General features: G+C 43.4%; 1 protein-coding gene across 7 annotated transcripts in view; it reads left to right on the top strand.

Moving 5' to 3' along the window:
• Ahcyl2 (adenosylhomocysteinase like 2) overlaps positions 1 to 20478 on the top strand; it is a 169982-nt gene that overhangs the window by 95427 nt on the left and 54077 nt on the right. For 2 of the 7 annotated variants that reach the window (XM_028866195.2, XM_028866192.2), the window contains exon 1: positions 12003 to 12553. The exons of 2 other annotated variants lie outside the window; for them this stretch is intronic. In XM_028866195.2, coding sequence (XP_028722028.1) covers positions 12497 to 12553 — 57 coding nt within the window. In that variant the 5' untranslated portion in view covers positions 12003 to 12496. Of the gene's footprint in view, positions 1 to 12002; positions 12554 to 18777; positions 19308 to 19348; positions 19450 to 20478 lie in introns of those variants that run through there. 3 more of the 7 variants (XM_028866194.2, XM_028866193.2, XM_028866197.2) reach the window with 2 other exon arrangements.

The following is a 20478-nucleotide window of genomic DNA, read 5'->3' as shown; positions in this document are numbered from 1 at the left end:
GCCAAGTCTTAGCTGCTTTCTGTGACCTTCTCAATCTTGCAACTCTCTTGCCACAAAAACTAGTACCACATGGGAGACACTTAGACATTTCCAAGTTTTTGTCAGCTTGAGATGCAGCCTTGACCTCCTCTGAACCATAGCTTCTATGTGCTAACCCTGAGGAAATACTTCCCAGAAGATTCACCTAAATGACTCTGGTCTCTTAATCATAGCAGAGGCAGGTAGATCTCTGAGTTTGAGGCCAGCCTGGACTACAGAGCGAGTTTCGGGACAGCCAGAGCTACACAATAGAGAGAAACCCTGTCTCCAAAAATAAGGGCTGGGGAGACAACAATTTTTGCTTCTTACATTTTTGTTTCTTAGATAAATAATACCTTATCCTTGGTTGTAAAAAAAAAAAAAAGCCTCTTTCTAATAATGGTTATACTTGATTAATTTGCTTTGGAACTCACTGGAATGTTGTATATTTGGTTATCATGAGGACAGCTGAAAAACTAATGAATATTTTAAAGTAATCAGACTCATTTTTTGACAAGAGAGTGGCAGGCAGAGAGATGATAATAGTGCTTGTCACAGACCCCAGGACCGTCATGTAGAAGCTTTCAGGTGTGTGGAATCTGAATAATACATTGAAAGTGGCGAGCCTCCTAGTTCTTCCATGATTTCTCACATTTATCGTTTCTTTTTTTCATATAATCTGGAGATCCAGACTGTAGCTGCTTTAAGGTTGACCTTAAGTTGCTCTCATTTCTGACTGCTGCACTCTCCCTTGAACGTATCAGTTGCACAGTGAGCCATCGTCCTGAGAGTATTTTTGTCACACCATTCTGCAGAGATATTGCTGCCCTACTTAGAAACTTGCTTTGCTGCTGCTTACCTATCTTCAGTTACCACCTGCCAGGTCTCTTTAAGCCAGTTTCTTTACCTCCCCCTTCCCTAGTTCTCCCCTCCCCTCCCCTCCCAATTATGTCATTGTCTCATGCGTCATAGCATGGAAGGATGGACCTCTTAGATGTAAATTCTTTCATCCCATTATCACCAAATCCATAAAGCTGTCAATGTCTAATTCTGTTCTTCTCCTGTTACAAAGGATAAATATATTATTGGGACATCCTTCTGTCTACCACACATTTATTTTTCTCTTAATAAGATGATCAGTGTTGTATATCCTTAATGTAGAAAAGTTAGAAAATGCACCAGCAATTTTGGAACCATTAAGTCTTGTTAGTTTTTTAATGGGAGTAGAAATACTCGACTGTTGGCCCTCTGTATTCCCCAACTCTACATTTGTGAATTCACAGACTGCAGATATTAAAATAACAATTGTGTTTGAATACTTCAACTTTTTCTCTTGTCATTATTCATCAAACAGTACAGTACAACTGTAATGTAAGCATTACAGCTCAGATGGAAAGGTATCCTGGCAGTCAGGAGCCATTGAATACCACAAAGTCATACCACACAACAAACCTCACACAGGAGATTTATTGGGAGGGAAAACAACAACAACAACAACAACAAACCCAGGAGGATGGCTGCTTCTGCTCAGGCAGGAAACAGCAGAGAACTGAGCAGGACACAGACTTTATATCGAGTTTCTTGGGGCAGGGAGGCGGAACTTTTCATGGTGGAGCTTTCAAGGGTGGAGATTGGTAGGTGTCACATCCAAAGATTGGGCTTTTTACTTTTTAGGGTGGGGGCTGGGTCCAGCAGTTAAGGCAGTTAGTGTCCTGTGGGTGGAACCTGGCAGTTGGAGGTCCTCAAGGGAGGGGCCTGGTCACTCAGGTGTCTTGAAGGGATTACGATAAATTCTTACACAGCTTTTATATTGTATTATTTATTATGAACTATCTAGAGATGAATTATGCAGAAGATGTGTGTTCTACATAAATAAGAGACCATTTACTTAAGTATTAGATTTTGATGTGGGGGAGAGGAGGGCCTGTCAGCAGTCTCTACCACCTACTATTGAGGGAAGAATTCTACTTAATTCCTGTTGATTACAAAGGGTTTCTGAACACTTAAGGTACCCCCAAAAGTAAAAAACAAAGCTGAACATAATGCCATTTATTGCCTTTATCCTCACACTCAGGATATTGAATTGCCACATGCTTGAAGCCAATCTTGGCACATAGCCAGTACAAGGCTATTCAAGAGTACATAGAAAGCCCTATCTAAAAGAGAAAAAATGAAAATCATAGAAAGATAGATTCATCCTCACCACCACCCCCAAATGAATGCATTAAGAATCTGAGGGAAGTAAGTTATTTAATTTCTCTAGATCTTGGTTTCTAGGGTTATAAATATACACCACCACACCTGAACATAAGTTGTTGTTGTTGTTGTTGTTGTTTTTAATGCATTCTAAGCAAGCACTCTCACAGAGTTCTTATCTGTAATGTTCTTATCTGTGAGTGGAATATAGGTGTATTGGCTTCTAAAATTTTATCAAGTTACAACCTTTTGTGTACTTTTATATGTGGATAAGTTATGTTTCTAGAAAACATATTTAAAAGGAAAGAATATAGTGAAAACTCTGTAATTGACATTTATTTAATAACAACACACTTCCATATTTTACATACATGCCACTTTTTTTTTTCTTTTCTGTTTTTCGAGACAGGGTTTCTCTGTGTAGCTTTGGAACCTGTCCTGTCTCTCGCTCTGTAGCCCAGGCTGGCCTCGAACTCACAGAGATCCACCTGGCTCTGCCTTCCGAACACTGGGATTAAAGGCGTGCGCCACCACTGCCTGGTGTTACATGCCACTTTCAATGCCCAATTCTGTAATAAAATTGAGAGCCCTTAGTGCAAATTTTTTTCTGGTTCTGATTTTTTAGGTTTTAAGAAGTTTTGAAGGTCAAGTCAAGCTTGACTTCTCTGTGAGGCAGGTTTGGCTGGTGGTGCTAAGTGTGCGGCGAACTGAACCCTGACCTAAGTAGATCTGTGTTTGCTTTGTCAGGAGAATTATGGATTGAAGTCCACACTCCACTCCCAGTTCTAAAAGACCTAGAGGAAGTGAGGACGGGTCACTTGGTGCTCAGGTACACTACAGTCTCTAAATTGCATAATTGCTTAGCTGAGAAACCTGGTTGGATAGTAAGGGGAAGGTACACTTAGCCGAGCTAGTTACAACTGGGTTATACTTGTTTCTGTTTGTTTTGTCCCTTCTTACATCTGTTTCCCTTTCCCTTCCTTCTTCCTTCGAGGGACCTGTCCTATATTGCATTATTCTTTTCTCTGAGCTAGCTGCTTAGTCTTAGCAGGACACCTTCACTGCTAGTTTACTAAATTTTAGGGACTTGAAATACAAGAATAGGCCAGTTGTTCTCAACCTGGCATTGCGACCCCCTAGGGAGGTCAGAGGACAACTCTCTGGAATCAGTTCCCACCTTCCATGTTTGTTGTAAGACAAGATCTCTCTTGTGTCTTGCTGGTGCCTCCGGGTGAGCTGGCCCGTGAGCTGGGTGATTCTTCTGCTTTGCCTCATGGTTTTCTGTAGTAGCATTAGGGCTGCAGATACTCACCGCTGACGGCGTACAGCTCTTTATGTGGGCTCCAGAAGTACAAACAGAGGTTTGGGCTCGCATGACAAGCACTTGTACCCTCTAAGCTATTTCCCCAGCTCTGTTGGTTTGCTATTTTGAGACAAGTTTTCCTGCCCAGGTTGACCTTACACTCACTGTGTAGCAGAGGCTGCTGTAAACTTCTGATCTTCTATCTCCTGGGTGTTGGGATTAGAACATGCCACCGAGGCTAGCCTAGACTTTATTCTTTTTTTTTTTTTAAGATTTATTTATTATGTATACAGTATGTATGACTGCAGGCCAGAAGAGGGCACCAGATCTCATTACAGATGGTTGTGAGCCACCATGTGGTTGCTGGGAATTGAACTCAGGACCTCTGGAAGAGCAGTCAGTGCTCTTAACCTCTGAGCCATCTCTCCAGCCCCTAGACTTTATTCTTATATGTGCTCTGTGAGCCCTTGCTCACTGTATGGATGTAGGAGAATGTGGAGAACCAAGGCTCTCGAGGAAGCCAAGGTGAAACATGCTAAGGAGTTGGAACTTGATTTTGAGTACAGTGTTAGAGGGGACGATTTGGGGGCATTATAAACAAAGTGATATGGTCAGATTTAAAGCAAGCAAGCTGTTGATAGTCATGTATAAATAAGTTGAATTTAACATGTCTGCAGGCCTACACAGGAGTGGAATTACCTCATTTCTTCTCAGAGCTACATCTCAGCACTGTGGGCATCAGCTGAGACTTACTAAGTCATATTTGGAATTCCAATAAGATCTCAACAAATGTGTGCACACGTTGAGTAACATTGACTTTTAGGTGGAAATGATTATGGTCAGGCCTCAGGTCGCAGCTATCAGGAAGAAAGGAGATACAGCAAGAGATACTGTAGAATGCTTGTGCGTCCCTCCATTAGTCCCACTCCTCACCACACACCAGTACCTCCTGTACCTCCCTCTCCACTTAAATGGAGCTTCTCTGATGATATACTCTGAGTACATGATCGATGCCCTTGCCACATCCCATACTGACCCCTTATTGGGTAATACATTTTCTTACATTGATTGATTTGACTATAACGATGGGGTTTGAACCAATGCCCTGTCCATGCTAGTGTCCAAGCATTCCACTGAGCTATGTCCAGCTCTATTTACCCCCACTGGTGCTGGAGATTGAACCTGTATCTCTCTTCTTAGACTGTAGACATCTTGAAGGCAGGGACTGTCTCTAGGCTGCTTGCACAAGATAATCATCGTTTGATTAAAGGAAAAAATTCACCACACGTAAGAAGAAAAAATAGATTTGGGGCTGAGGATGTAGTTGGTAGAGTACCTGCCTAGAGGCCCTGGGTTTGATTCTCAGCCACTTTAAAAAAAAAAAAAAAAAACAAACTTGGTATTCCAGCACTTGGGAGGTAGAGACAGGAGGATCAGAAGTAGAGGGTCATTAGTTTGAAGCCCATCTGGGCTACATGAGACAAACAAAACAACAAAAATTCAAAACTGGATTTGGGTTATCGGGAAACAGATTATACATGTTATTGGCAATAATAGTAAACTTTGCACAGCACTGGCAGCTTCCAGCTACTATTACTGTCTTACTTCATTTTTTCCATTGCTTGTTTTGATACAAGGCCTCATGTAGTACAGGCTACCCTTGGGCTTTTTGCTCTCCAGCTTCTGCCTCCTGAGTATGAGATTACTGATGTGCATCACTATGCTCAGCTCTGCTTATTTTGTTTTGTTTTGCTTTCCTTTATCTGCTTGTTTGTTTGTTTGGGGTATGTATATGTGTTCTCGTTCTCTCTCTCTCTCTCTCTCTCTCTCTCTCTCTCTCTCTCTCTCTCTCTCTCTCTCTCTCATTCTCTCCATAACATGTGCAATGGTACTTGTATGGATGTCAGAGGACAACCTTGGGGGTTGGTCCTCTCCTTCCACTATTTCAGTATCCCAGACATTGAACTCAGTTGGTTAGGCTCACAGTAAGTGCCTTTACTCATTTGAGCCATCACTCCAGCACCCAACTGTGCTTTTTACTTATTAACTTACCCGATGCTCTCAAAATCTCCCTTTAACAGATGAGAAAACAGGCACAAGGAGAATAGGTCATTCGTTCAAGGTTACACAGTGAGTGGAGCGATTTGACCAGACAGTCTAGTACTACTCTGCTATATCTAGTTTGGGGACAGTGTAGCTTCCTGGTACTTTTAAGGACTTGGGTTTGGTTCCCAGTACCCAGATAGTGGTTCACAACCACCTCTAATTCCAGTTCCAGGGGATCTGATGCCCTCTTCTGGCTTCTGCAGGTGCTGGACACATATAGTGTACATGCAAGCATGCAAGCAAATACTCATACACATAAAATAATTCTTTTTAGTTTTTTCAAGACAGGGTTTCTCTGTGTAGCTTTGGAGCCTGTCCTGGAACTCACTCTGTAGACCAGGCTGGCCTCGAACTCACAGAGATCCGCCTGGCTCTGCCTCCCGAGTGCTGGGATTAAAGGCGTGTGCCGCCTCTGCCACCACTCAACCCAACAATATAAGAATGGTATTATTATAAATGTTTTAACAAATGGGGAAACAAGGGCTTTAAAAAGTATATAGTTTGCCTCCGGATGATAGCCCAGTAGTGTTGGAGCTAACGTAAAAGCCTTTACCAGTAATGGTGTTGAATCTTCAGAACACGGAAGGACTGAATGAGGATGTGAGTGAGACAGGAGGGAAGGCCCAATCCTGCTGTTGTGTTAGCGTTGGCATTTCAAGCTTGAAGGGGTATGGTAGCATCCTGCTCTGACAAGATGCTTGAGGTAAACAACCTATAAAGGAGGAAGTCATTTTGTGTCCTGGTCTCTATGGTCATATGGCCACATTGCATTGCGCCTGTGGTGAGAGACCACACTTCCTGGTGAGAGCACCTTTTCTTCTCTGGCCATCAGGAAGTAAAGAGAGAGGAAGGGGCCAGGATCCCAATATACCTTTCAAAGGCACAGCCCCAATAACTTAACACCTTCCAATTAGTCCCCACCTCTTAAAGCTTCCACTACTTCCACCAAAATCAGGTAACCAAGCCCTCAGCACATCCAGACCATAACCAGAGAGGGAGATCTGAGACCTAACCATTCTAACCAACTTCATAACTAAGTAGGTTGATCTTTGAACTTAGGTGGATGGGAACTTTAGCCTTTAATAACCAATAGCCATGTGACTAAAGAATCATGGCTGTGCCGGGCGTACACCCTTAATCCCAGCACTCGGGAGGCAGAGCCAGGCGGATCTCTGTGAGTTCAAGCACAGCCTGGTCTACAGAGTGAGATCCAGGACAGGCACCAAAACTATGAAGAAACCCTGTCTTGAAAAACCAAAACTATGAAGAAACCTTGTCTTGAAAAACCAAAATAAATAAATAAATAAATGAATGAATGAATGAATAAATAAATAAATAAATAAATCATGACTTGACTGCTTTCTCTTATGGCCTCAGAGAAACTAAATGAATCAGAAATACAGAATGTTGGACCTGAATGCTTTGATCTTTCATGGTCCACTCTTTGCCTCAGTTTATCCTGAGAACCATCAGGTGATTCCAAAGTCTAATACAGCCATGGTGATAATCTCAGAGGACTCCTGAATCCATTGCCCTGTGCCTTACGACTCTAGGTTCCAGATTCTTGAAACCTCTGCCACAGTGACTTCTCTCCTAATAGTGCTTTTCTGGCTCTAGCTCTAGAAGCCCTGGCTTGCTGTCTTCTCAGCCCTGAGCACATGCTCACTGGGACTCTAGGTTAGCTGGCATGGCCTTGGAGGTTAGGACCCCACTGTCAAGTCTCCACTCGCAGGAGCACAGCAGGCACACAGGACAGTTAGCTGTTGTTGGAGTTAAAGTGAGCTTCTCCGGAGCGGTTTCATGTAGATGGCTTCTGGAGCTAGTGTAGTCTGTTGACATTGCTACCGCCTCCCCCAGATGCTGCCGTTCTGTAATCATGTGTAGTAGTATCACTCCTGCTCTGGCTGTGGATGGACCTTCTAGGACACATTACAGTGAAATGTAGTTATATTGGAATCGAGTTTCTAGTTGGTACCTATACCTATATCTTATCTCTTACATTGTTCATGTCAGTTAATACACCCTAAGTTCTCAGATGTAGTAGCTATTGTGTTTTCATTTTAGAGACTGTACAGAAAGGGGTGGTAATGTTGTAGCTTTCAAATGAAGTCTATTTTAGTTAAAACCTACATTAAGAAGACAAAAGTTATGATGTTTAGGCTGCAAAAGTGATATATGTTCTTGGGTTTATTGCTAATCATAGTTTCCTTCAAAGTCATTTGCCTCCATGGTTTAACAGTACCATAAAGGTAGTGATACAATGACTGAGTGAGCTGTCATTCTACCACTCAGTCATTGTACAGGGAACATAAACAAGAGGATCTGGTAACTTGCTGGTTGTTAAATGTGTAAATCTAAGGGTTGGGCTCCTCTTCAGCAGTAGCTCAGACTTTTGACCTTGATTTGTTCTTTTTTTCCCCCCATTTTACATATCAACCACAGTTTCCCCTTCCTCCCCTCCTACGAGCCAGGCACTATAGTCAAGTCAGAGTTGGCTCCGTCCCTAAAAGTCTGCAGTCTAAGGAGGAATGAGCACATGGATGCAGCCACTGTGATGAAGAAGGCTAGGAATGGCGATGTGGCCAAAGAACAATCTTAAGGGAAAGAGAACTTCTTAATTTTAGGCGAGGTTTCATGAGAACACTGTTATTTCAGCGGAATCATGGAGAATTTGAATGAGTGAGGATGAATGAAGTAAAGCTACAAACTAAACACGTTTTGCTTAAGAAAATGTCGTGAGCAAAGGCCTGAGGTGGGAAAGGACATGGCATAGTAAAGACATTATTAAAGAGGTGCCAGTAAGGCCTCAGGATATGTGCTCTTTCTACAGCCCCCGTCAGACTGGGAGGTGCTGTTTTACTTCATTTCTAGACTGGAAAACCGGTGGCTAGCAGGGATAAATAATCAGTGGCGGCATCTGGATTCTCACCCAAAGCTATCTGATTATAAAACCAGCTTGCTCTCTGCTGCCTCCTGCATGGTCTTCACCTCAGGAAACAGCGGGTAATACAGCTCACCTGGGTTAGGCCTCTGGTCAGCCACTGGAATTCTGCCTTCTCTGGCATCTTCCAATAGCTTTTCCTAGGTACTACAAGGCTTTCCTCTGTTCCATACCCAAAAGATTCTTTTTTTTTGTTTTGTTTTGTTTTGTTTTTTTCGAGACAGGGTTTCTCTGTGTAGTTTTGGTGCCTGTCCTGGATCTCACTCTGTAGACCAGGCTGGCCTCGAACTCACAGAGATCCGCCTGCCTCTGCCTCCCGAGTGCTGGGATTAAAGGCGTGTACCACCACCACCACCACCACCACCACCACCACCACCACCACCACCCCGCCCCCGGCAAGATTCATTCTTTTAAGCTATGAAGCCTAGAGGGGAACAAGAATGTAATCATAATTATATTATGATTATTAGCTTCCAAGAAAATGTCTTCTGCGTCAGAAACTAAATTAGTCCTGGACCTGATGATCTGAGGTCAAAAAGTTGTCCTCTGCCCTCCGCACATCTGCTTTGGCAATGTTCTCTAACATGCACATCATGCAAACATATAGTAATGATGAATATTTTTCCTTTACACGGCATCTCACTATGTGGCCCTGGCTGGCTTGGTACTCACTGTGTGTGTATATCAGATTGGCCTCGAACTCACAGAGATCTGCCTGCCTCTGCCTCCTGAGTGCTGGGATTATAGGCATGTGCCTCTTCACCCAGCAATAATCTTTTTTAACAGTCTCTAGTCGTTCCAGGTCAATGTTGCTGGGCTTTCTTTTCTCTGGTAGGGACTGAACTTAGCTAGGGCTTGCACATGTTAGGCAACTGCCTTACCGTTTAGCAATATTCTCAACCCTTTGTGGTACTCTTTCGGTTGTTTTCTTGAACTGGCCTCATACTTATGTAGCTGAGGATAACCCTGAACTCGTGATCCTCTTGCCTTCATCTCCTAACACTGGGATTACAAGAATGCACCACCAGATCTGGCATCTCTCTGCCAGATCTTGCTCTTCCTCCAGTCAACCTGTGTGGACCAAGATGGTCTCAAACTCATAGAGATCTGATTCCTTTGTTTTCAAAGTGCTGAGATTGCATGCCTGACCCCTATGGTACTCTTTTTTTTAATTGATCAAATTTATTCATTTATTGTACATCTGGACCGAAATTTCCCCTCCCTCCTCTCCTCCTTTTCCCTCCCCACTGTGCCCCCATCCCCGCCCCTAACCCACTCCTCCTCTGTTTCTGTTCAGAAAGGGGCAGGCCTCCCACGGGTATCAACAAAGCATGGCATATCAACTTGCCACAGTACTAAGCTTCTCCCTTTGTATTCAGGCTGGGCAAGGCAACCATGTATGAGGAACAGGTTCCCAGAAACCAGCAAAAGCATTAGGGATAGCCCCTGCTCCTGCTGCTAGGAATCCCATCAGTAGGCCAAGCTACACAACTGTCACACATATGTAGTGGACCTAGGTTGGTCCCATGCAGGCTCCCTGACTGTTGTCCAGGCTCTGTGAGCTCCTGTGAGCCCAGGTTAATTGTTTCTGTGGTTAATTGTTCCCTTGTGATATCCTTGATGTCCCTGGCTCCTACAATCCTTTCTCCCTCTCTTCTGCAGGATTCCCTTAGCTCAGCCCAATGTTTAGCTGTGAGTCTGCATCTGTTTCCATCAGTTAGTGGATGAAGCCTCTCTAATGACAACTGGGCTAGGCACCTATCTATGAGTATAGCAGAATATCATTAGGCATCATTACATTGATCCCCATTGTATTTGGTTCTATCCTAGGTCTTTGGGCCATTCAGCCTCTGGGTTCTGACACTCCAGGCAGTGTCAGGGGTGGTGGGCTCACTCTCATGGGATGGGTCTGAGACTGGACCAGTCATTGGTTGGTCACTCCCCCAATATCTCCATGCCACTCTTATTCCCCCACTCCCCCACCTCCCCACCCCCCGAATTTCCCATAGCCAGGACAGACAGACTGTAGGTCAAAGGTTTTGTGGATGGCCTGGTGTCCCAATCCCTCCACTGGAAGCTATGAATCTGCAGTGCTAGGAGTCTTAGCTGGGGTCATCCTTGTAGATTCCTGGGAGTTTCCCTTGTACTAGGTTTCTACCTGACCCCAAAATGCTTCCCCTTTCCAGTCCTCTCTCTCAGTACTCTCCCCCTCCATCTATCCCCCAGCCTGATCCCTCGTGTTCCCATCTCCACCCGTCTCCAGTCCACCGACAAGATCGATTCTATTTCTTCTTTTCTGTGAGATCCATGTGTCCCCTTTGAGCCCTCCCAGCCTTTGACAAAATCTAACAGCCCTTCAAGATAAAAGTCTTGGCGAGATCAGGGGTACGAGAGCCATACCTAAACATAATAAAGGCAACATACAGCAAGCTGATAGCCAACATCAAATTAAATGGAGATAAACTTAAAATAATTCAACTAAAATCAGGGACAAGACAAGGCTGTCCACTCTCTCCATATCTATTCAATGTAGTACTTGAAGTTTTAGCTAAAGCAATAAGACAACAAAAGGAGATCAAGGGTATACATATGGAAAGGAAGAAGCCAAAGTATTGCTGTTTGCAGATATGATAGCGTACATAAGTGACCCCAAAAATTCTACTAGAGAACTCATAAAGCTGATAAACATCTTCAACGATGTGGCTGGAGACAAGATTTACTCAAAACAATCAGTAACCCTCATATACAAACGATAAACAGGCTGAAAAAAAATTGGGAAAAACGCCTTCACAATAGCCACAAATAGTATAAAATACTCTATGGTACTCTTATTGGATAACATTCTCTAGGAATAAACTAAACAAATGTGATTATTTATATATATAAACCATTATACATATAAAACATACAATACATATATATAAATTTTAAAGTTATATTTATTTCCAACTTTCAGAAATGTGCAGAGAGGAGACTGCTTATATGGGGGAACATAATGCAGAAGTGACTGAGGTCCTTGTAATCAGATGGTTGCACAAGGAGGGATAGTGTTGGTATCCTGTTTCTTCCTATACCAGACCTATGAGGAAAAATCAACATTGGACTCTAGGCACTTTTCTGAGAACCTTGGGTCTCCTGGATGCCTACGCTGGGGTTGGGGGTGGGTCCTGACTAGCCTCTGTGAAACATTCCAGTCCGCATTGTGCTGTTTCTGTAACCAAGGCCCCTTAGACCTTCCTGTACATCCCCCAGGGAGCCAGCAGAGGGAGCCGTGGTCCCAGAACTTTTTTCAGCATTTCTTACAGGTTTTGACTTTGTAAAAACCATCCTCCCTGGCTCATGTGAACCTCGATGCAGTAAGAATTCACCTGAGCTAGGTGGTGGTGCCAGCCCCCTGGCGGGAGCAGACAGGGAGCTTCTGTAGCTGTTGGAACTTGAAAGCCATAAGGAACTCTGGTTTCAAGGAAACGCCTGTTTACTGTACTGATTCAAATCAGCAGCTCTCAAGAAAGGGGAGTGCCTCCTTGACCTCATCTTTATTGATCTTGGTATCAGCACTTCCAGTGACGTGTCTGAGGGGCGGGAGGAAATTAACCAGGGCCTATACTCAGGGAAGAAAGCCAGCCTGTTGCTGCAGGAAGTCCCCACAGAGGAGGTGGGCTAGAGTGCCCTGCAGGAACTGCCCTGCAGAGCTTTGCATCCGCTTTGATTTTGAGTAACAGGCAGAAGGCTTTGAGGTTGGCTGGTGAGAGATTTGCCAGGCAGTTGGCTCACAATCTTGATTTGAACAGGAAGCCTCTGTGAAAAGAGATACAGCTTCTTTTAACCCCCGACCTTCCAAATCACTAGGCCGTGGTATTCTTTGGGAACCCTGGCCTTTCCAAACCAGCTTTCCCTTCTGCTTCAGGACAAACCTTACTCAAGCCTGCACTATGGAGAAGTGGGCCGGTGATGAGGGCACCTCTGCTTTCCACATGCCCGAGTGGATGGTGAGTTCTCCTGTCCTTTGTCCTTCCTGCTGTAGCCTTGATGACAAAGGAGAGCCTCTTCCTGACAGGTGACAAGGGCCATCTGTGAGAAGCCACCACTGTTAAGATCTACGCTGGGAAAACAGTATTACTCTTCTGATTAGCTCCTGTGCCCTGGGTCCCTCCTGCTTCTTAATTCAGAGCAGGCAGGCCAGGGCAGTGATTACCTGGCTGCTCAGGTGGTCGGGGGCTGACCTACTATGCCAGTGTACTGCACAGATGGGTTATTCTTCGATTGTTTTGTATTCTCTTTCAAGTTAATGCTAAATTGTGGGAATAAAATAAGAAAGAATATGGGAAAATGAGGACACAGACCTAGAACTTGTAAATTATTGTTGTAAATTAGTGTTGGGTTCTCCAGTCTCTGAAGAAATTTAAACATTTCTCCCTCGCCTGTCTATTTTTTCCCTCTAGTCAGCTCTTCTATGTGTATTGACAAGGCAAGAACTTTACTTCTCTTCACATAGTTCTCCCAGATACCATATTTGCCTGAGAGTTTTAGTAAAAGAATAATTAAATTGATATTTGTTGATAAGAACTAACACATAAAATCAAACATTGTGGAGCGTGGTGGCACAGGCTTGTCGTCCTAGCATGTGGAGGGTAGCAGCAAGATCAGGAGTTCAAGGCTAGCCTCAGCTATATAGTGAGTTTGAGGCCAACCTGGGCTCTAGCAGACCTGTCTCAAAAACCAAGAATAGTGACAACAAACCTAACTTTCTAGATTCAATTTCAGCTGTTGATTTTGAAACCTTTTAAATTGTATTTTACTATTGGAGGGAGTACATGTCACAACCCCCAAGTGGACAACTTGCAGGAGTCAGCTCTCCCTTGCTGGAAATCAGCCAGGTTTGGCAGCAGGTGCCTCTATCTAAGGAGCCATCCTCAGGAGCCCTTAACTGGAGATCTGAAAAAACTTGTTAATGTCCTAACTGGTTTCTTAAAACTTTAGTCGGACTTCTTGGACCCTGTATTTCCTTAATGTAAACTTGTTGTACTTTTACAACGTAGTCTCAGTTCTCTTTAGTGTTTATGGAGTTAGGGACTTGAAAAATTAACTATTAAAACAATGGTTAAATATATACCACATCTAACAAAGGCTCAGCAGAGAATTTTGAGTATTGTTTTGATACTATGATATTTTTATAGAGGCTATTGCTGTTGTTTTTAAAAATATCTTATTAGAACATTGTGCTCATTTTAAAAATATGGAAAAAAATTCTATTTATCCATAGAATCATTTCAAATGTAGTGATTTAGATTACTGGAAATGATTCACTTAATTATTCTGGCTAGGTTTTTAATTCTTGTTTTGGTTTTGCTTCTTTGTTTTTGAATCTCTAGCTACTTAGTACTAACAAGCAAGAGTAGGAAACTTGGTTTTGTTACAGGAGGGACCACAGTGAGGTATGACATTTTGGTGTTTCTGTAAAGGAATACCGCAGAAGAACCCTATTGAACATAGCTGCGCCATTCCAGATCAATACAAAGTTCCTCACAACTTTTACTTTATAAGGACAGTCCTCATTGTCCCCTGGTGATAGACCCTCTCAAAAAGAGCTGCTCCCGAGTCTGTATCCATTCACCTTTTTTTCTGTTTATGTGACAGGAAAACGACTAAGGGACTTAAGACTGTTGTTTTAAGGCATGTCACCTAGGGCTTCCTAGTGTGTGGAGACCATTTTAAATGTTTTTATGTCTCTCTCATTTAGCCCTTCATTTCAAAGCCCAGGAAAGTCCTTCTACTCAGTAGGAAAGCAGTGGGGAACAGAGGGAGAGGCTTGTCTTCAGTAATGGCATTGGCTCATTGGCTATCTTTCTTTGTCAAAGACTTTTGAAGCTCTCTTTCAGATACTGCACAAGTCATTAACTTCTGACCTGTCTGAAGGTGACCCTGCTAGCTGCTTGGCCGGCACTTAGCCACTGTGCACCTCTAGTGCATTGCCTATCGATTGCCAGATCTCACCTGTAAATGCAGAAGTGCCTTTTAGTCCCCAGTAGAAAACTCTGGAGACAGCTCCCACATGGGGCCAAAATAGCAAGAAAGTTTTGCAAATGTCTGCCTTACATTTCAGTGTATGCATTAGTGCAATGAGCTCACCGGTGCCATGGCCTTGCTACCAGCGAACACAGAGGCCTCTCACAAGCCTTTCTGGAGGAACGCAGAGCAGAGTTACATCCTCCCACCCCACATCCATTGTTAGTAGTCACCAGCAAAGGAAGACGTCTGTGTCCTGTAACTGATAAACTGTTCAGGCCATACTCTTTGCTTGTATCTCTTTGGTCTTTACATGAATTCTGGAGATTGAACTAAAATCAAATCCAGGCAAGAATACTTGCATATGGCTGCAGGAATACAACCCCAAGTCCAATAAATGACAAGGTAGACCTTCTAGGTGACATTCCCATCAGTCACTGGAAACTCCTGCCAAAGCCTGTTTTCATGTGAAGGATTTTCTTAGCCTTATTTGGGCAGTTAAACTGCTAGGGAGTTGGAGAACTCATTCTGTAAAGATTTATTAATATATTTTATCTTTCCTGATAAATCTTTAGGTTTTCCTGTCAGGTAAAATATCTGTGTTGGATCCATGGAGATAACAGTAACTGTTGTTAAGTTTTCACATTGTAATATTTTCTCCTACTTGGTATTTTTCCATGTGAAATCTGGTTGCTTAACCTTCTTGAACACAGAGCCAGTTCTGTAGACAAATTTCTAAACAGTCTTATTAATAGAAAACACAGAGCCAGATATAGGGGAGAAAACCTGAGAGAGATCAGAGGAATAGGAACAGCTACATGCCAACCTCACCTCACCAACTAAGGCTTCCAAAAGTGAGTTACTTCCTGTCTACCTACACCTATATGCTTTGCTGTTCTGCCATCTGATTTGCTCTCTCTGTCCAACTACAACACTTCCTCTTCCTGCCCTGCTCTGTCACTTCCTGTCTGTTTGTACAGACCTCCATGGTTAACTAGTGTTGGAATTTAAGGCATGTGCCACTACACCCGGCTCTGTTCCCAGTGTGGCCTTGAACTCACAGAGATCCAGACAGATCCCTGCCTCCTGAATGATAGGATTAAAGGCGTGTGCTACCATTGCCTGACATCTATATAGTGGCTGGCTTTTTCCTCTGATCTCCAGGCAAGTTTTATTTTATTGGGAGATACAGTGTATTGGGGGACATGATACATCACCACACAGTTTGTTGCAGTATTCTTTGGGGCAAAAGTAATCCCTTTTGTAGGTAAAGAATTTGTTTAGACTGTTCATTTTGCTTGGAAAGAGATGTCTTCAAGAATATTTGAACTCTCTCTACTTGACAATGAAACATAAACCTTTATGCTATCTCTTCTAGGGATTATAGACATCTGTATATTCTAGATTATGAATTTTTGCCTTAAAAGAATAGAAATATTCTTTAGATTTGTATATCCTTATGTAGTCCTCAAAGCCCTCTTATACCCTTATTTTGTTGGTGTACATTTTATGTGTGTAGTGGTGGTGGTGTGTATGTAGATGCTGAAGGCAAACTTAAGTATCGTTCCTCAGGCACTGTCCACCTATGTTTGAGACAGAGCCTCACTGGCCTGGAACTCACCGGGTAATCTAGGATGACTCACCAGCAAGCCCCAGGGATCTGCTTGTCTTTGCCTCTCAAGTGCTGGAATTAAAAACCAAACTGGCTCTCTTTACATGAATTCTGGAGATTGAACTGAGATCAAACTCTGGCAGAAATACTTGCCTATGACACCAAAGTCTATAAGTTTACTTCCCAGCATCACTACTTAAATAACAACAACAGCCAGGTGGTGGTGGCACACGCCTTTAATCCCAGCGCTTGGGAGGCAGAGGCAGGCGGATCTTTGTGAGTTTGAGGCTAGCCTGGTCTACAGAGTGAGATCCAGGAAAGGCGCAAAGCTACACAGAGAAACCCTGTCTCGAAAAACCAAAACAACAACAACAAAACCGCTTTGCTGTTTGTCAGATGAAGATAATAACACCTATGTCTTAGATTTTTGTACATGGCCCAGCGAGGTGGCTCAGCAAGTAAAGGCACTTGCTGCCAAGCTGACGACGGGTCTGAGTGTCATCCTAAGAGGCCACATACAAGGAGAGGATTGACTCGTCCTCTGACCACCATTCCTACACACAAAATAAATGTAATAAAAAGTCTTTTCAAAGACTTTTGCATACACTAATAGAAGTAACATATGGGCATGTGATACACAGTAGCACACCACCTCTTCTCTCAGAGAAAACAGTGAACACTATGCAATATGATCTTCTCTCTAGAAAGAAAGATTATCCTTGGAAAACAAGCTATCATTTTGACTTTTCTTACACTCAGCAAGCAGTTTCTCCTCTCCTCTCTTTTTTTCTTTCTCTTCTCTCTCATCAAATAATATCCCCACCCAAATCTGTAGCAGGCATCAAGTGTAGCATTCCTCGGGCTCCTTTCAGAAATCACAATAAATAAGACAGTTCTGTTTTTATTTGGCTGACTCTTTATTTGGCATGTAATAAGGTTGCTGTGATTCTGAGAACTCAGTGATAAATTCTCTGTAGCCAGAAGTTTTCCTGTGTCCTGTCTGGTCCTGCAGCTGCTTGGTCCCATGTAAACACACAGAGGCTCATATTAATTACTGTATACATATAAAAACTGTACGGCCTATGGCTCAGGCTTCTTGCTAGCTAGCTCTTACAACTTAAATTAACCCACTCCTATTCATCTATGTTTTGCCATGTGGCTTCATGGCATTACCTTTTCTCTCACATCTTGCTTCTGCTGGCGGTGGCTCACAGTGTCTGCTCTGACTGCACCTTCCTTCTGCCTGTATCTTTGCTTGGATTCCCCACCTGGCTCTATTCTGCCTTGCCACAGGCCATAGCAGCTTCTTTATTAAGCAATGGTAGCAACACATATTCACAGTGTACGGAAAGACCATCCCATAGCAATTCTCCCTGTGATCACACCTTCCGGGAAACACTTTTTTTTTTTTTTTTTTTTTTTTTTTTTTTTTTTTTTTTTTTGGTTTTTCGAGACAGGGTTTCTCTGTGTAGCTTTGCGCCTTTCCTGGAACTCACTTGGTAGCCCAGGCTGACCTCGAACTCACAGAGATCCGCCTGACTCTGCCTCCCGAGTGCTGGGATTAAAGGCGTGCGCCACCACCGCCCGGCGGGAAACACATTTTTTAAAAATTTTGTGTGTGTATGCATGTGTGTGTGCATGTGAAAACTCACTGTATGTGCATATGCATGCCACTATATGTGCACAGCAGAAGTTAGAGGATGATGTTGGGTGTCTTATTGCTGTTTGCCTTATTGACTTAAGACAGGGTCTCTCCCTGACCCAGAAGCTTGGAAGCTTGCCATTTCCACTAGGCTGGCTGGCCTGTGACCTCCTAGGACCTGACGTCTCCACAACAAGGTGCTAGGGTAATGAGTGTACACAGCCATCCCCAACAATTTCCATTGATGCTGAGGATTCCATCTCAGGTCCCCATGCCTGCAAAACAAGGGCCCTAACCCTCTGAGCCGTCTCCCTAGCCTCAAAATATGCTTTTGTTTTTAATAAGAAAAAGTGAATGGGTTGCTCAATACTAAGTAAGCATCAGTCTTGAGATAAAACTAGGTACTGAATGTAAAAAATCTGTATAGAGGCCTGGCAATGGTGGCACACGCCTTTAATCCCAGCACTTGGGAGGCAGAGCCAGGCTGATCTCTGTGAGTTCAAGGACAGCCTGGGCTACATACAGAGCGAGATCCAGGACAGGCATCAAAGCTACACAGAGAAACCCTGTCTTGAAAAAAAAAAAAAATCTGTATAGAAAACATGCAAACTTGGGCAGGGTGGTGCCTTTGGAAGGTTGAGGTAGGAAGATCCTCAAGTTTCAGGGCCAATATGAGCTGCATTGTGAGACTCTGTGTCTAAATAACTAAATGCACAATTAAGTATTAAGGAAAGAAGGAAAGACTTGAGAGTAAAACAAAAATAATAATAATAAAATGAGAAATTTGATTTCAGCTCTTCACTAGAGCTGAATCTAGTGTCCCCTGCCTGACTAACCTCAAGGGCAGTGTATATATAGAATGGGGCTGCCTGACCATTTATAATATTTTTTCTTCTCTTTGTAAATTCCCTCATTGTTTCAGTGGCTCTGTAGTTAATTTTTTTCTAATGAGATGAGGCTAACTAAAATCATCTGACATAGAAAAGAAGGAGGTAAAGTTAAAAGGAAATCTAATTAGCAAGTTAATTATAGCAGGAAAAAGTGCACGGGTTATATAAATAAGCCGTTGATGTATGCATGTATGTTAGGCCTTGTTTAGGGGCTTGTTAAGGTTTAGAGGTCAGAGGAGCTGTGTAATGATGTGTTGGGAAAAATAATAATAAAGCCAAACATCCAGACTTGGGAATGGCTGATGAGCCGCTAAGAGAACTCCTTATTAAATCCTGCTGTAAGTCTGAAAGGGTGGTTGGAGCTGCTTCAGAGATAGCCACCCCCCTCAAAAGAGGAAAAAAATAGTAGTGAGCTGGAACCAGAGCCAACAGAATTGCTGATGAGGAAAGTTTAAAAGCCTGACCACAAGGGTCCTTGGACCAAAGAGGTGGCCTTCTGCCGGTAATGTCACAGTCTACTGGCTCGCAGGGTCAGTATGCTGAGCAGCAAGAAGAAATACATTGTCAATAGCAACTCTGGGATTAAAGCCCAGGTGAGGCTAAGCTCCTGTTTGCCAGTCTTGCTGCTGCTGCTGCTGCTGCTGCTGCGGCTGCTGCGGCCATTACTGTCTGAGGCAAGCTGCTTGTACTCTCCTTCCCCTCCTGTCCGGCCTTGATCCTTCCCTCCGGAGTGTGGTGAGCTACCCATTCCTTCCGGCTTCTCTCCTCCCTTGCCTTGATGCTAGGCAGTGCTGAGGTGGGAGAGGAGGGCTGCCTGCAGGGACTCTGGCTTTGCACAAGCTGGGAAAGTTAGGTAAATGTTGGGAGATGCTGCCAGGGGGCCTTAACTGGCCGGGCAGATCATTGTTTTACAGAGTGGGACGGTACTGGTGAAGGTACCAGAGACGCCTCATTTAACTCATGTTTCAGTTATCAATGAAAAGTAAACCCATATTTATTGGGAAATTGTTTAACTTACTGTATTAAGTAGTTTCTCACTAATATTCTTATATATTAAAAACACGGGAGGGGGCCTTGAATTTAGTGAGAATTAGCAAGACCTGTTTGCTATGTACAGCCTATTTCCTTAGGTATTACCACAGCTGAAAGACTATAGGACAAGACACTCCTGACACACTTGAAGTGACATTGCAGCCGGTGTCTGTGTGACTTCATGTTACTGGACTAAGTAGGGGTAACTCAGAGGAAGTGACAGTTCCCCTCTAGTGGTAGATATGTACACACGCGTGTCTGTGTGCACACACATGTGGCTGTTACATCAGTGTGTGTGGTTGGCATAGGGAGGGAGGCAGTGTTCCATATCTGAGATGAGATTTATCTTTTAGGCTTTTTTTTTTTTTTAAGTGGGGCACTGCTGAAGACACTGCATTATTGTGGCCTTTGGAAAGACTTTCATTTCAAGGTCATTTGAACCCAACTTGTATGGCTTCTTCATCTTTCCCCTGCCAGCTTTTTCAACCCTTAAAATTACCTTATGCAGACTTAATGCTAACTATGCTCACTAATATTCCCTCAGATACAGACAGTGAGGATAGAATCAGCTCCTCCAGGCTCCTTGATTCAGCATATGATTGGGTGCATAGGATATGGCAAGTATCTGATTGTGCCTGAGAATATAAGGGTGAATAAAAAGCAGCCCATATGGAGCCTGTAATTCACAGGCTTACAGGATACAGAAAGGAAGACAGTGTGTTGAATGCTGTG

This window comes from Peromyscus leucopus, chromosome 3, assembly GCF_004664715.2.
Source record: "Peromyscus leucopus breed LL Stock chromosome 3, UCI_PerLeu_2.1, whole genome shotgun sequence".
In the NCBI taxonomy this organism is placed as follows: Eukaryota; Metazoa; Chordata; class Mammalia; order Rodentia; family Cricetidae; genus Peromyscus; species Peromyscus leucopus.
This window is presented reverse-complemented; position numbering and strand designations above follow the sequence as displayed.